This window comes from Oncorhynchus mykiss, chromosome 7 (assembly GCF_057628025.1).
Source record: "Oncorhynchus mykiss isolate SJ-2025 chromosome 7, ASM5762802v1, whole genome shotgun sequence".
Lineage (NCBI taxonomy): Eukaryota > Metazoa > Chordata > Actinopteri > Salmoniformes > Salmonidae > Oncorhynchus > Oncorhynchus mykiss.
In genome coordinates, this window is record NC_143028.1 from 59,044,373 (window position 1) to 59,060,498 (window position 16,126).

General features: G+C 40.1%; 1 protein-coding gene across 1 annotated transcript in view; it reads right to left on the reverse strand.

Moving 5' to 3' along the window:
• LOC110528240 (carboxy-terminal domain RNA polymerase II polypeptide A small phosphatase 2) overlaps positions 1–11,354 on the reverse strand; it is a 29,605-nt gene extending 18,251 nt beyond the window's left edge. The window contains exon 1 of the mRNA XM_036983827.2: positions 10,977–11,354. Coding sequence (XP_036839722.1) covers positions 10,977–11,037 — 61 coding nt within the window. The 5' untranslated portion in view covers positions 11,038–11,354. The remainder of the gene's footprint in view (positions 1–10,976) is intronic.
• Positions 11,355–16,126: the final 4,772 nt, after the last annotated feature.

The window sequence follows — 16,126 nt, forward strand, 5'->3', positions numbered from 1 at the left end:
AGCCTGACTGCCATTAGGTACCGAGATGAGATCCTCAGACCCCTTGTGAGACCATCTGCTGGTGCGGTTGGCCCTGGGTTCCTCCTAATGCAAGACAATGCCAGACCTCATGTGGCTGGAGTGTGTCAGCAGTTCCTGCAAGAGGAAGGCATTGATGCTATGGACTGGCCCGCCCGTTCCCCAGACCTGAATCCAATTGAGCACATCTGGGACATCATGTCTCGCTCCATCCACCAACGCCACGTTGCACCACAGACTGTCCAGGAGTTGGCGGATGCTTTAGTCCAGGTCTGGGAGGAGATCCCTCAGGAGACCATCCGCCACCTCATCAGGAGCATGCCCAGGCGTTGTAGGGAGGTCATACAGGCACGTGGAGGCCACACACTACTGAGCCTCATTTTGACTTGTTTTAAGGACATTACATCAAAGTTGGATCAGCCTGTAGTGTGGTTTTCCACTTTAATTATGAGTGTGACTCCAAATCCAGACCTCCATGGGTTGATAAATTTGATTTCCATTGATCATTTTTGTGTGATTTTGTTGTCAGCACATTCGACTATATAAAGAAAAAAGTATTTAATAAGAATATTTCATTCATTCAGATCTAGAATGTTTTTAGTGTCCCCTTTATTTTTTTGAGCAGTGTATAAAACACAACAACCCTTGTCACTACATAGCTGGACTCAACTGATCCCGCGTTTTCTGGTTGTGCCATTTACAAACAAACACGTCTGGGGAACTACAATACGTTTCATAATGTAAAGTAACGTGACAGGTGAAATGAAGAACGTGGTCTGCTTTATCTCCTAACGTATTGCACAAGTTGACTGCAGGTATTTACTTAAAGTAGCTACAAATATTAAAACATATAGAAAAACCTTCACATGGCTATTTCCTTACCCGGTATACCGCCCAAGCCTACCAGAAGGTGTAAGAGGAAATCACCCCAAAATTGTCAGACTCCAGCCACCCAAGCCAGAGTGTTCTCTCTGATACAGCATGGCAGGTGGTACCAGTGCACCAAGTCTGGAACCAACAGGACCCTGAACAGCTTCTACCCCCAAACCATAAGACTTTAAAACAAGACTGCTAAATAGCTACCTGATCTTTTGCACAAAGTATTACACTGACACCCCAATACACACACTACATATGCACGCACACATACACTGACACCACACACCCCCACTTTCACCACATACATTGCTGCTACAGTCTATCTATCCTGTTGCCTAGTCACTTTACCCCTACCTACAGTACATAGTACACTACCTCAATTACCTCTGCACATTGACTCAGAACTGGTACTCCCTGTATATAGCCATGATGTTTTTACTAATTATTTTTATTTGTTAGTCATTGTGTATTTATTCCTTGTCACCATTTGTATTTTATCTTAAACTCTGCATTGTTGGAAAATGACCCTTAAGTAAGCATTTCACCTTTAGTCTACAAAGCATGTGACAAATAACATTTGCTTTTGATTTGTATTACTCTGCACCAAAAACAGGCTAGAATTGAAGAAGTTGTTGAGTATGCCAGCTCTCTGAGCACCGCTACTCTAGTTAGGAGAAGAGATAAAGAGATGAGTAATTTGTCATTCAAATATATTTAACATGCTCCCTCCTGGATGAGGTGAACACGTGTACACAAACTTTGATGTGAATGCCAAGCAATTTGAGATTGGTCCTCTCACTTAGTGTTAAATGATTACTGAAGTTTCAATAGGCCACATGGTTGGTATGAATGTAAACAGTGCGGGTGTGGTGTGAGGGAGGCAGTGGGGAGTCACATCGAGGCACTACTAGCCACTATCTTAATTGAAGACTACAATCTTGTTGCTTGCCCTCATTACGCACGTCATGTTTCTCTAAGTGGAACACTTAAGTGTAACATTTCAACACTTATAGAGATAATAAGCACATGAAGCATGGCAATGTAGACTAAACATATTAGATAGGCTATTATAAAATAGGATAGATCCACCTGAAACAGGAGCTAGTTGATTTTTAACTCATGTCTGTGTAGTATTCTTTAGCCTACATTTCACTCCCACTTTGTGATACAAATTCAGTTAATACTTTCCCCGTCCTTTATTGTAACCATTTTCTGTTCTCTGCCCAGTTCAGGTTAATGATGCTACACCTAGAATTTCTCACAATCCCGCTCCCCACACAAACCTAGGTTAATTGCAATACTAGCCTGCATTCAAAACAACCCCGCCCCTGCATCCCATTTACACTTAACATTGCAGACTTACGCTTGAGCCTTTTACTTTCAGTTTTTGTCCACCAGCTTCAGCTGTGAAAACTATATTTTTTGTAATTGAAAATATATTTCACAGCGATTTAGATGCAAGGATTCCCTACACTATTCAGTGCTTGTTTTCTCAGATTAAGCTAACTGAAATTGAGCGAACAGTGTAGAATTGGAGCAACCAGGAAATTACATAGCAATTTCTACATTGGTGCTTGACCCAATTTCCACTAGATAACACAGACAAGGTCAAAACAAGAGGTCGACCGATTATGATTTTTCAACGCCGATACCGATTATTGGAGGACCAAAAAAAGCCGATACCGATTAATCGGACGATTTTTATTTATAATAATGACAATTACAACAATACTGAATGAACACTTATTTTAACTTAATATAACACATCAATAAAAATCCATTTAGCCTCAAAGAAATCATGAAACATGTTCAATTTGGTTTAAATAATGCAAAAACAAAGTGTTGGAGAAGTAAAAGTGCAATATGTGCCATGTAAAAAAGCTAACGTTTGAGTTCCTTGCTCAGAACATGAGAACATATGAAAGTTGGTGGTTCCTTTTAACATGAGACTTCAATATTCCAAGGTAAGAGGTTTTAGGTTGTAGTTAATATAGTATTTATAGGACTATTTCTCTCTATACCATTTGTATTTCATATACCTTTGACTATTGGATGTTCTTATAGGCACTATAGTATTGCCAGTGTAACAGTATAGCTTCCGTCCCTCTCCTCGCCCCTACCTGGGCTCGAACCAGGAACACATCGACAACAGCCACACTCGAAGAAGCGTTACCCATCGCTCCACAAAAGCCGTGGCCCATGCAGAGCAAGGGGAATAACTACTCCAAGTCTCAGAGCGAGTGACGTTTGAAATGTTATTAGCGTGCACCCCGCTAACTAGCTAGCCATTTCACATCGGTTACACCAGCCATTAGGCTGATAGGCTTGAAGTCATAAACAGCGCTGTGCTTGCAAAGAGCTGCTGGCAAAACGCACGAAAGTGCTGTTTGAATGAATGCTTACGAGCCTGCTGCTGCCTACCATCGCTCAGTCAGACTGCTCTATCAAATCAGACTTAATTATAACATAACACACAGAAATACGAGCCTTTGGTCATTAATATGGTCGAATCCGGAAACTATAATTTCGAAAACAAAACGTTTATTATTTCAGTGAAATACGAAACCGTTTGGTATTTTATCTAACGGGTGGCATCTCTAAGTCTAAATATTCTTGTTACATTGCACAACCTTCAATGTTGTCATAATTACGTAAAATTCTGGCAAATTAGTTCGCAATGAGCCAGGCTGCCCAAACTGTTGCATATACCCTGACTCTGCGTGCAATGAATGCAAGAGAAGTGACACAATTTCACCTGGTTAATATTGCCTGCTAACCTGGATTTATTTTAGCTAAATATGCAGGTTTAAAAATATATACTTCTGTGTACTGATTTTAAGAAATGCATTGGTGTTTATGGTTAGGTACTGTCATACAACGATTGTGCTTTTTTCGCAAATGCTCTTGTTAAATCATCCCCCGGTGTTGCATCGATTATATGCAGCGCAGGACACGCTAGATAAACTAGTAATATCATCAACCATGTGTAGTTATAACTAGTTATTATGATTGATTGATTGTTTTTTATAAGATAAGTTTAATGCTAGCTAGCAACTTACCTTGGCTTCTACTGCAGTCGCGTAACTCCTTGTGGAGTGCAATGAGAGGCAGGTGGTTATTGCTTTCGACTAGTTAACTGTGAGGTTGCAAGATTGGATCCCCCGAGCTGACAAGGTGAAAATCTGTCGTTCTGTCCCTGAACAAGGCAGTTAACCCACCGTTCCTAGGCCGTCATTGAAAATAAGAATGTGTCCTTAACTGACTTGCCTAGTTAAATAAAGGTATTTATAAAAATAAAAAAAATTGGCAAAATAGGCACCCAAAAATACCAATTTCCGATTGTTATGGAAACTTGAAAATCGGCCCTAATTAAATCGGCTATTCCGATTAATCGGTCGACCTCTAGTCAAAACAGCTTTCCCAATTTGCCCAAATTAGTTGGCAAATATCACAGCCAATCACAACACTGGCGGGTAAGTAACACTGAAACACAATCATTCCACTATTACTGCAGATATATTATGGACATTTTCTGAAATTACAATGTTAAAATTATTTTTTAAATCCTGTGTAGCATCTTTTAAGGCCTGCTTCACACTCAGTGTCTGAGATCCCCCTCGTAACTTATATCATACTTTTGGACAGCAGGCCTAGCCTATCAGTAGATTTGGATTTCCAACTAAACTCATCAACCCAGTTTTATCCAACATATTCTCAACTACAGGCATGAAGCTGCTGCAAAGTACACTTCCTGTTCTACACTGGAACTGGGTTCAACTTCACAACTGAAACTCATCCTACTGTCACTGTCCTGTCTGTTCCCTACAGTGCACATGACTACTGACAATGCTGTCATAAGCATGTTGTCTCCAATCTTACCTTTTCATTACCTTTCCATAGTGTTTGAGAATGTTGAATGGATACTTTTACAGCCATGAGTGACAAATAAAGCTTTCAAGTAGGGCTAGGCGATATATCAAATTAATTAAAAATGTATGTTTTTGCATGGTATTCCAAATGCCTATATAGCAAGAATCCCCAAAATACGTTTATTTTTTAATTAGTGTTTATGTCTGCATATTCTCATGTTGTCTTTTTGGTCTGGTCTCCTTTGCTCCATTCTGTGCATTCTCTCTGACAAGCGGTTTTAACTCGGTTTGGTCCAACAGAAAATCGGTCATATGGACACTGAAAGACATTATTTTACTGTAATAGAGGAGTAGTTAACCATTCTAACGATACCCTTTGTCTCAACTCCTCAAATTGCGTACAGAGCAGACTACTAAAACAGGAGTATCAATGAAAATTGATTCTGTAAAATTCATGCTCAGTTTGTCGCTAGCTGTCTAGTCTGTTTTATAAATGTGCAACAAGCATAAAACAATTATATGGAATTGGCAACTCGTTCGCATTCTGAGAAATAAGGTAGGCCACTTGATTTCAGCATCTGAACAAAGTGAAGAGGCTAGCATGCTGTTCAAAAAGTTGGAGACGGACAGAAGGATGTGCTCATAACAACTCAACTGTTCTATTGTTGTTAGCTAGCACATAGATCCAAGTTGGCTAAACTTGAAATATAAAGATTAGCTGGCACACGGGCTTGTGCTTATGAGATTGTTTAGGAGACCTGGGTTAATTTTCTATAATGTCTGCTACAAAAAAAGTAATGTGCATTTTGAATGGTTCAGGTTAAATGTACAACAAAAATGGCATTTTCAGACAGATTTTAAAGCCACATCAGTGAATATTGCAAAAAGCAGGTTAAACAATCTTTATAATTAAAATATTATTAGAAGGCTTATATGTAAAGCCTAGGTATAATTTCACAAGCCCCGAATTCATTAGACGATTGCTGACGGTTTGAAAGGCAGTGTATTTTACCCTTAATTGTACAACAAAGCTTATTTAGAGCTTTTTATCCCGATAGATAGCTAGCTCGAAACCAGTAAAAGCATTCCAACAAAAACAGTGATCATGATGAGCAGACCAAACATGGGAAGTTAGACAATCACAGTACCGTGCTCTCATCGCAAACTGAAAACAAGTCTGTCACCCAGAATGCTTCACACAGAGGAATCATATCATTCCACGCAGCCTTGTCTTGAAGTGCAACTAACCCCTAAGCCATACCCCAATAACAGAAGTTAAGGAATTTACTCCGACTCTGACATTTCTTATCCCCCCCTGCTCAACATGCCATCCTCCAATGTAGCATCGTGGTATGCCTACATTGCTAAGAAACAAACTTCCCCCTCTTTGCCTGTGAGATGTAGGCCTATCTGTGCAGGACAACAAAGGAAGGACAGTTGACGATAACGTGCAATAACATCCACCCACCCACAAGAGCTCAAGACAATCTGAAAAACAAACATGGAGTTTCCCATCTGGACCAGGCAGGGCCTTTAATCCAGTTCAGAGACGGAGCGTAAAAAACACACAATGCCTTCATATCAGCTGCACCATCTCATTTCAGGCTTTTGAATGTTTATCATTGTCTTATGGGGTCCTAAAGACAGTGTAGTTACATGGTGGTATGTCTGTGTTATACTTTCAACATATGGGTAGGATAGTGGGTAGGGGTGAAGTTATCTGAAATGAACAAACATGCTTATCATATACAGCCATCATGACCATCTTTCCTGTCTGTGGCATTAACCAGATCTTATGTTGACTGTCTGTATTGCTTAGCAAAATTAACAACAAAAGTTTTTGTTTAAAAAAAAGTAGGGTGTTAGGTGACGCGACAAACAATGGACGCTATGCAGAATTCTACAAAAAAACAGTGAACAAATCTGTTTTCACTAAATGTCAATGTGTTCGCCAAAAAATACATAAATCTGAAAAAATGTGGCACTTGTTACTCATGTCTAAAAATCGTAATACTGTATGTTATGATATTTATAGGATGTGAGCCCAAACGTAAATCAACTGCCATGCTAAGAACATTCAAATCTGAGGGCCAGCCCCTTTTGTGAAATCCGCTAAATCTGTGTGTTCATTTGCTCTTTGCGATGGGTATTCTTCAACCTAAAGTAAGATTGGTGCAACATTGTATTGCCAAAATGTATGGGAAAGTCATGATGGCATATTTCACGGTAGAGGTCTGCGTGGGACTGATTTGTTCATTCTGCTATCGCTGGACCTGCAGCTTTTCATACCGCACCTGCTGGCTTTCTGTCCGACTCCCACCCTCTACCGCAATAACTGGTCCTTAACCCAACCGCAGTCCCTCAATTTTATTTTAAGCTTATGTGAGGCAGCTTACTTGCCAGGCATGGTCCCATCAATTTTGCACCCGATATGCAATATCAAAATGCGCAAAATTAACCTAGGAAATAGGTTTTAAATTACCAGAGATTCTCACACGGCCCATTATTAGGCTATCGAATCAATATTTATTACGCATACAAAGCAGAAAGACGACCATTTCACAAACATTTTCTTATCCCAAAGTGGTCTCAAGAATCCCTGCTCCCACCCGCAGCATGACAAATGCCGACTGCGCAGCAAAGATCTCCGTCGGGTCCTGCGGAAATGCAGCCCGTTAATTTCACGAACATCTTTTAACTGAAATAAGGTAAAACTATTTCCTTTGCTTCTGTCATTCAAATATTTTGCGACACGAAAATGAAACGTAGCAGATTCCAAATTAGAGTTTTGTAACTACGTTCTGAGGCATGGGTTGTCAGGGATTGGTCCAAATTAATGTCGTAACCCCCGTTTCTATGACGAGTTCTAGCTTGCTAGCTGTGTGGGAGTGCCTGACGCCGTTCGCTTAGGCAACGAGCCGGGTGAGAAGCAGCGTGGCTGTATTGTGCCAGCTGCGAATTTTGTGATTGACGATTTTATTCTTTCAATTAAAAGCTAGCAGAATTCCGTGGCCACAGCCCTACAATTGATAAGAACATAGCCATACTAACCAAAAATAGAACCAACACTTTACAGGTTGGGTTTATATGTTTCTTGAGCTGAAATAAAATAAGACATTTTCCATATGCGCAAAAAGCTTATCTCCCTCATATTTTTGTGCTAATTGGTTTACATCCCTTTTAGAGAGCATTTTTCCTTTACCAAGATAATCCATCCACCTAACAGGTGTGGCATATCAAGAAGCAGATTAAACAGCATAATCATTACACAGGTGCACCATGTGCTGGGGACAATAAAAGGCCACTAAAATGTGCAGTTGTCTCAGACAACCCAATGCCACAGATGTCTCAAGTTTTCAGGGAGCGTGCAGTTGGTATGCTGACTGCAGGAATGTCCACCAGAGCTGTTGACAGAGAATCGAATGTTAATTTCTCTCTGTCAGTATGTTCAAACGGCCTCACAACCGCAGACAATGTGTAACCAACGCCAACCCAGGACCTCCACATCAGGCTTGTTCACCCTCCAGCATAGTCTATCACCAGCCACCCGGACAGCTGATGACTGTGGGTTTGCACAAGTGAATAATTTCTGCACAAACTGTCAGAAACGTCTCAGGGAAGCGCATTTGCATGCTCACCAGGGTCTTGACCTGACTGCAGTTCAGAGTCATAACCAACTTCAGTGGGCAAATGCTCACCTGCGATGGCCAATGGCACGCTGAAGAAGTGTGAAACCCGGTTTCAACTGCACCAGGCAGATGTGGGGACAAGAGGTTTGCTGATGTCAACGTCGTGAACAGAGGGCCCCGTAGTGGTGAGGTAATAATATTGGTAGGCATAAGCTACGGACAAGGAATACAATTGCATTTTATCGATGGCAATTTGAACTCCGATACCGCAACGAGCTCCAGAGGCCCACTGTCATGCCATTCATCCACCGCAATCACCTCATGTTTCAGTATGATAATGCACACCATCATGTCGCAAGGATCTGTACACAATTCCTGAAAGCTGAAAATGTCCTAGTTCTTCCATGGCCTGCATACTCACCAGACATGTCTCATGATTGAGCAAGTCTGGGATGCTCTGGATTGACGTGTACGACAGCGTGTTCCAGTTCCCGCCAATATCCAGCAACTTCGCACAGCCATTCAAGAGGAATGGGAGAGCATTCCACAGGCCATAATCAACAGCCTGATCAACTCTATGCGAAGGAGACGTGTGGTGCTGCATGAAGCAAATTAAACACCAGATACTGACTGGTTTTCTGATACCTTAAAAAAAAAAAAAGTAGGGATGTGTATGTGACCAACAGATGCATTTAGGTATTCCCAATCATGTTCATTCCATAGATTAGCACCTAATGGATTTATTTCAATTGATTGATTTTCTTAAATGAACTAACTCAGTAAAATCTTTTTGAAATGGTTGCGTTTATTTTTCTTCAGTGTAAATACCAGTGAATTGAAATTGTGTCCCATCTATCCTTCTCTGCAACTGGCTAGCAGGCAACTCACTGTCTCTTCTGAGCCTAGGCTAATTATTTGCTCAAAATGGTGCAGTTCATCTTATCACAGAGTAACTCATCAAAACCAAAAATAACATTACAATGTAACTCAACTCAGTTTTAGGCTTACCTTAGAAGTAAGCTGTAAATAGGAGGCTACTAGTCTATGTTACAGTTTATACTTAGTGAGAAGTGTGTGTCTGTGTTAGACTTTTCATCATTACCACACACACAGCCTGTGTTGGGGGCTGTGTGTATGCAGGTGGCACAGGGTTGGGTGTATTATTTGGCACTTTAGGTCTAATCAGTTAAGCTACTGAATACAGCCTAACAGTTACTAATTGGTCAAAATAATAATAATTATTACTTAATCCCAATTTGATGTACTCTGTTACCACTCACTGCAAAAAAAACATCAATATATGTTAGTATGACCAGCTTACTTTAAATGAGTGGGCTTAACATGATGTATTTTTAAAATTCCTTACAAACTAATTACCATATTAAGTAACTAATTTGCATAAAATAGTATACAAATATTTGTATTTCTACTTCATAAATTGCTACAAACTCAGTCTTGCATAAAGATATGTTAATAATGACCACCCTAGCTTAAATTAGTCATAAATTACTGTAATACCACATTTTAATTGAATAAATTACTTTAATTTGGATCATCTGTGTTCTACATCAGCCCTGAAAATGTTATAATAATATAACCACCCTATCTTGAGACACTGAACAGAATGTGTTGAATTTAAGAATCCAGAAAGGTGATTAGGTGCCATTAAAGACAACGGATTAATGTTGACCTTTTCCAATAACTTGAAAATAAGATCTCAGCTATGGTAAATCCTATCATCAAGAAATAGTGTTCTAAGAAGCTTCTCTATAAAACATGGAATAGAAAGTAGAATACCAGAGGCAAAGTTGTATTTTGTCCCCTAACACCCTAATAAAAGGAGTCTACTTTGACAGATATTTGCATGACAGTCCATGAATGAAGACTGCAGTTACAGCCATGCCAAAATAAAATTATTTATACAAACTGATATGACAAATTGCAAACAAAAGTATGCAATCTGACGGTCTGAACAAATAAAAACGATCAGGCACATTCCAGACATTACAGTACTTCCAGGCGGTCAACACTTGTGTTTCACAGCTTTTCAATTATACAAATATTTAAAATCTATGGAGTATCTGGCTGACAATATAGGCTAGAATCGATGGTTTGCATAATATTAGCCAACAAGACAGTAGTTTGTAAGTTTGCGGTTAAAAACAAACAAACAAAAACTATCCAGATGTTCGCTATCTGACTGATGTTATCGTCTGCGCATGAATAGCACGAACTCGCTACGTTCTATTATTTGACTCGCGCGCTGAATGTAAAATGGACACCCACACAGTGGCAAATCTGATTCAGTACATCCAGCAGTTGGGATATCTTCAGGCCATAACCCAAATGTCCGAAACACATTCAACAAGAACCTAAATAAAATGTTGTTCACATGACAAAACCAACTCAAACCTGTCCTTACATTAATTAATTAGACTGGCGTGTAGCTATTAGCATGTTTACTAGCCTAGTAGCAGCCGCTTGCTTGCTAGCTACCAGTTGGCTAGCTAGTGTCGGAGTCAGCTTCAACAAGATTTTATTTAAAAGTGATCACACCGCGCCAATAAACCCGAGAATTTACCTGTCTTGGACGGCAGTTGACTATCTTCTTTCTGCACTTGAGTGATAATAGAACTTTCCATCTAACAAATGCACAGCCCCTCAAAGTCCAATCCGTTCCCCCAATTCGCAGGTAGCTACTTTCAACATTCAGCTAGCTGGTTAGCAATTGCGTTTACCAACCCGTTGGTGTCCTAAAATATTTAGATAAAAACGTTTTTTCTCGTGGCAATTGCAGCTTGCTGCCGCTATCTTTCCACGTTCAAGCTACCCAATTTGTCTCATGCATTTAACACGATGTATATTATTGTAACGCCAAGGTCCCCTCTGACAGCTAGCTAATACTAGGCAAGTCCTCGCTATTGCTCCAACATGGAGAATCCAGGATAAAAAAGCAAAACAACCGAGGGGAAATGGCAGGGGCCGGTTTCAAGTTCCCCTTACTACTGATAAACAACCCTGACGAGCATAATCTCCAATAAGAAAGCGGAAAATATATTGGTCAAATAATTGATTGCATTGGTCCAAAGTAAGAATAGATGTGTCTGATTAGTAATGGATTGTTTTCGTTTATCGAATGCTTTGTTTTTTCTCTTCTGGGGATTTCAGGGGCGCCTTGAAACTGCTCGTCGTCGCGGATTGGATCTCGTAGAAGTGGGAGTACCACAGGCATTCTTCTCAACCAGCTTCGTCCTGAGCGCATTCCTGTGTGGTTAGTGCTATCTAGAACCCATTGGAACGACCATACTCTAAACCAACCCTTACCCTAATCTTAACCATTTTAAATTCAATATTGGACGTCCCAAGGATCCCGAAATAGCAAATATTTCCTGTGTTCGCTCATAGCCTCATCAAATATACTGTATTATCGATATAGCATGCAAAACTGGTTTAATATCCTAAACTTATTTATTTAATTGCATATTTACATGCTAAATATGATTCCAAATGCTATTTATTTACAGTAAATGTATGTATATGACGTAGTAGACCTATGTGGTTGAAACCTATTGACAAAATGATCACCAACTATCTGCAGCTACAGAGAACAAAGGAATAAATGACTACCATGTAAAACATTTGAACTAAAGACTATAAAGGCAGCATACTTTTTCGTTTTGACCATTTGCATCACCAATCTTTTGGTTACAAACCACATTTTAGATTTATCATATAGGCTAAAATTAGCTACCTCTTTACATTTCAGTCATTTAGAAGAAGAGTGACTTACAGGAGTAATTTGGGTTAAGTGCCTTGCTCAAGGGCACATCAACAGATGTTTCAACTAGTCGACTCGGCATTCGAAACAGCGACCTTTCGGTTACTAGCCCAACGCTCTTAAGCGCTACTCTACCTGCTGGCCGTTAAGAATCCTAAAGCATAATTGAATCATTCAAACCGGGAGAGGCACGGATCACCGATGACCAGTAATTAAAAAGTATCATCAGTCATAACAGTAAAATAAAACAAAGCCTTTGCTGAGGCATTCAGAAGACCAAATTTATTTTATACATTTCTTATCAACTAGTTATCTTGCCTTTGATTGATGGCCTATATTATATTTTCAAACTAGAGTATGATTGTGGTAATGGGAGTATATAACATATTATAACACTTTATTTGAACATATCTGCAAATAAACTGATTATAAACATTATGTACATTATTATGCAATCTTAGGTACATTATTATAAATGAGTGTTTGAATTTGACATGAATAACTTTTTAAAAAGTAAATACAGTGCATTCAGAAAGTATTCCCCTGGACTTTTTCAATTGTTTTGTTTTGTTACAGCCTTATTCTAAAATGGATTAAATAAATAAAAATCCTCAATCTACACACAATACCCAATAATGACAAAGGGAAAACAGGTCGTTAGAAATTTTAGCAAATGTATTAAAATAAAAAACAGACACCTTATTTACAAAGATATTTAGACACTTTGCTATGAGACTAGAAGTTGAGCTCAGGTACATCCTGTTTCCATTGATCATCTTTGAGATGTTTCTACAACTTGATTGGTGTCCACCTATGGACATGATTTGGAAATGCACACACCTGTCTATATAAGCTTCCATGGTTGACAGTGCATGTCAGAGCAAAAACCAAGCCATGAGGTCAAAGGAATTGTCAATAGAGTTCCAAGACAGGATTGTGTCAAGGCACAGATCTGGGGAAGGGTCCCAAAATATTTCTGCAGCATTGAACGTCCATTCTTAAATGGAAGAAGTTTGGAACCACCAAGACTCCTCCTGGAGCTCTCCGCCCAGCCAAACTGAGTAATCAGGGGAGAAGGGCCTTGGTCAGGGAGGTGACCAAGAACCCGATGGTTACTCTTGACAGAGCTCTAGAGTTCCTCTGTGGAGATGAGAGAATCTTCCAGAAGAACAACCGTCTCTGAAGCACTCCACCAATCAGGCTTTTGTGGTCGAGTGGTCAGGCGGAAGCCAGTCTTCAGTAAAAGGCAAATGACAGTCCGCTTGGAGTTTGCCAAAAGGTACCTAAAGACTCTCAGACCATGAGAAACAAGATTCTCTGGTCTGATGAAACCAAGATTCAACTCTTTGGCCTGAATGCCAAGCGTCACATCTGGAGGAAACCTGGCACCATCCCTACAGTGAAGCACAGTGGTGGCAGCATCATGCTGTGGGGATGTTTTTCAGCGACAGGGACTTGGGAGACTAGTCAGGATCGAGGGAAAGATGAACAGAGCAAAGTACAGAGAATTTTGATGAAACCTGCTCCAGAGCGCTCAGGACCTCAGACTGGGGCGAAGGTTCACCTTTCAACAGGAAAACGACCTTAAGCACACAGCCAAGAAAACGCAGGAGCAGCTTCCTTCAGATCCTCTTGTGGTATTATGTATGCATGTAATAAGACCTAGCCCCTTCTTAATGGTATCTGTTGCTTTTATACATGTCTTACTACTCGAAAGTCGCCTTTATTCTCGCTCAAAAAACTCCTGTGGCTTATTTTTCAAATGGTCATGCTTCGTTTCTAAATGTCTGCTTATGAGTGAAGGTTTCCCGCGAGAGAGTAACGGTTAATGTGATTGGATGTTAATTATTTGACTAGGCTACCTGTATTTGACATTGTGTTGTTATTTCGCTGAACACTAGATAATTGTATTTTATTTTTGGCAGTGAAACGAGGCTACTCAGGTGAGAAAAAAAACTCACTTGTTGAAAAATATAAATATACTGTTGGAAAATGTGAAGAAAAAATACATTTTTTAAAAGTGAATCACATTTTTATTTGGCGTACCCTCGACAGCATTGCGCGTACCACAGTTTGGAAATACCTGGTCTGGAGGATTAAGAAATGTAGAATATCTGTTATATTGGCAATCACAGAATCTTTGCAACACCACCTGCAAAACAATGCAATACCAGGCAGAAATGTAATTAATCTATAATGATGGTATGTTTGCATATGGGTCTGTTGGATTTTTTAAATTTTTACTAATTGTACTAAGCGATTAAGATATTGAAAGTGTTCACCAGCTGATAAAACACAGCTGGAAAATAAATGTATCAAATTAAAACAGAACACAACATGCATAACAGAAATGTCAGGAAAAAGTTTAAACAAACAGCAAGTAAAGAACACAGGAAGTGTGTTTTTTTATAAGATAAAAAGCTAATGAAAAAACAGCAGTGTGAATAGGCTGCAGATAAGAGCTATACATTAAGTATATGAATTTCATTGTGATATACAAACAAAATACATTGCAGCGAATAATAAATAGGCCAACATGTCTATAGTTGACACCAGGATGAAAGATGTTTTCTATATGTTGTTTCATCATGGCCTCTGAGGACTTATGTAATGGACTAAACTTTCACATGTAATGTCTCACTCTCTGACAACATACTCTTCCAACAACCTGTGCCTGATCAGCAATACAGTGTGCTGTGCTGCTTGGCCTTGAACTATAGATTAGCCTATACATTGACCTATAGGGAGAGAGACTGAAGAAAGCACACGTGCAGGCAGGAATGAGGTAACAGGGAAACCGAAGGTTGTGATACTGGATGCCCATTGGTTGAATGTGAGGAATTTATGGAAAACCTATACAGAGGTCACGTGATCCTCAGGGTCTGGCAGGAATGAGGGGGCTGGAGAGAGGGAGACAGGATAAGTAGAGAACACCAGAACTCACAAGGGTGGGGCAGGCTGACACACATAACGAAGCTAACTAAAACAGTGGTGTAGAAATACTACACAAAATACTACACAAAGCTGTGGCAGGATGGACACATATGTGTAGTTGGCATATCAGGGTAATCGCCCACTACTCCATGCTTCCATTTATCTCTCAACCACATCGTAGACCACAAGCTGAACTCATTTAAGACAAGAAGTGAAGGCACCTCCTGTACCATGTGATTTGCAGGAAGATGCCTGTTCCCCCTACTCCTTCCCATCTTGCCCCGAGGTGGCCTCAGCCATAGGGCCGTTTCCAGGAAAAGGGTCCTAGAAGGCAAACTGTGACGCCTGGGCTGAGCGAAACAGGGGGATATGAGAGAGGGAACGAGATAGAGAATGTGAGAGTGAGGAGAGAGAGACAGCCCACAAGAGAGGTGTAGTGAAAAGAGGTGATGAAACAAGAGAAGCAAACAAAATTGCCCAAATGGAGAGAAGGAAATAAAAGCCGCGAATATCCTCCCATCTTACATACCTCCCAAAACAATCTCACTGCCCAGCAGTGCAGACTGCTCACTTTGGGATAATTGGCATTTCATTGAAACAAACCATCTGTAAAGTACACAAGTCGCTGTACCTGTAAAATGGTATAGAGCAGGTATTACCCCAGGGGTACGTGCAATGCCGTCGGCGGTACGCCAAATAAAAACGTGATTCTCATTTGAAAAATATATAAACTCAGCAAAAAAAGAAACGTCCCTTTTCTGGACCCAGTCTTTCAAAGATAATTTGTAAAAATCCAAATAACTTCACAGATCCTCATTGTAAAGGGTTTAATCACTGTTTCCCATTCTTGTTCAATGAACCATAAACAATGAATGAACATGCACCTGTGGAACGGTCGTTAAGACAATAACAGCTTACAGACGGTAGGCAGTTAACTTCTTGGTGACAGGGGAGCATTATTGAGTAGCTTGGATGAATAAGGTGCCCAGAGTAAACTGCCTGCTACTCTGTCCCAGGTG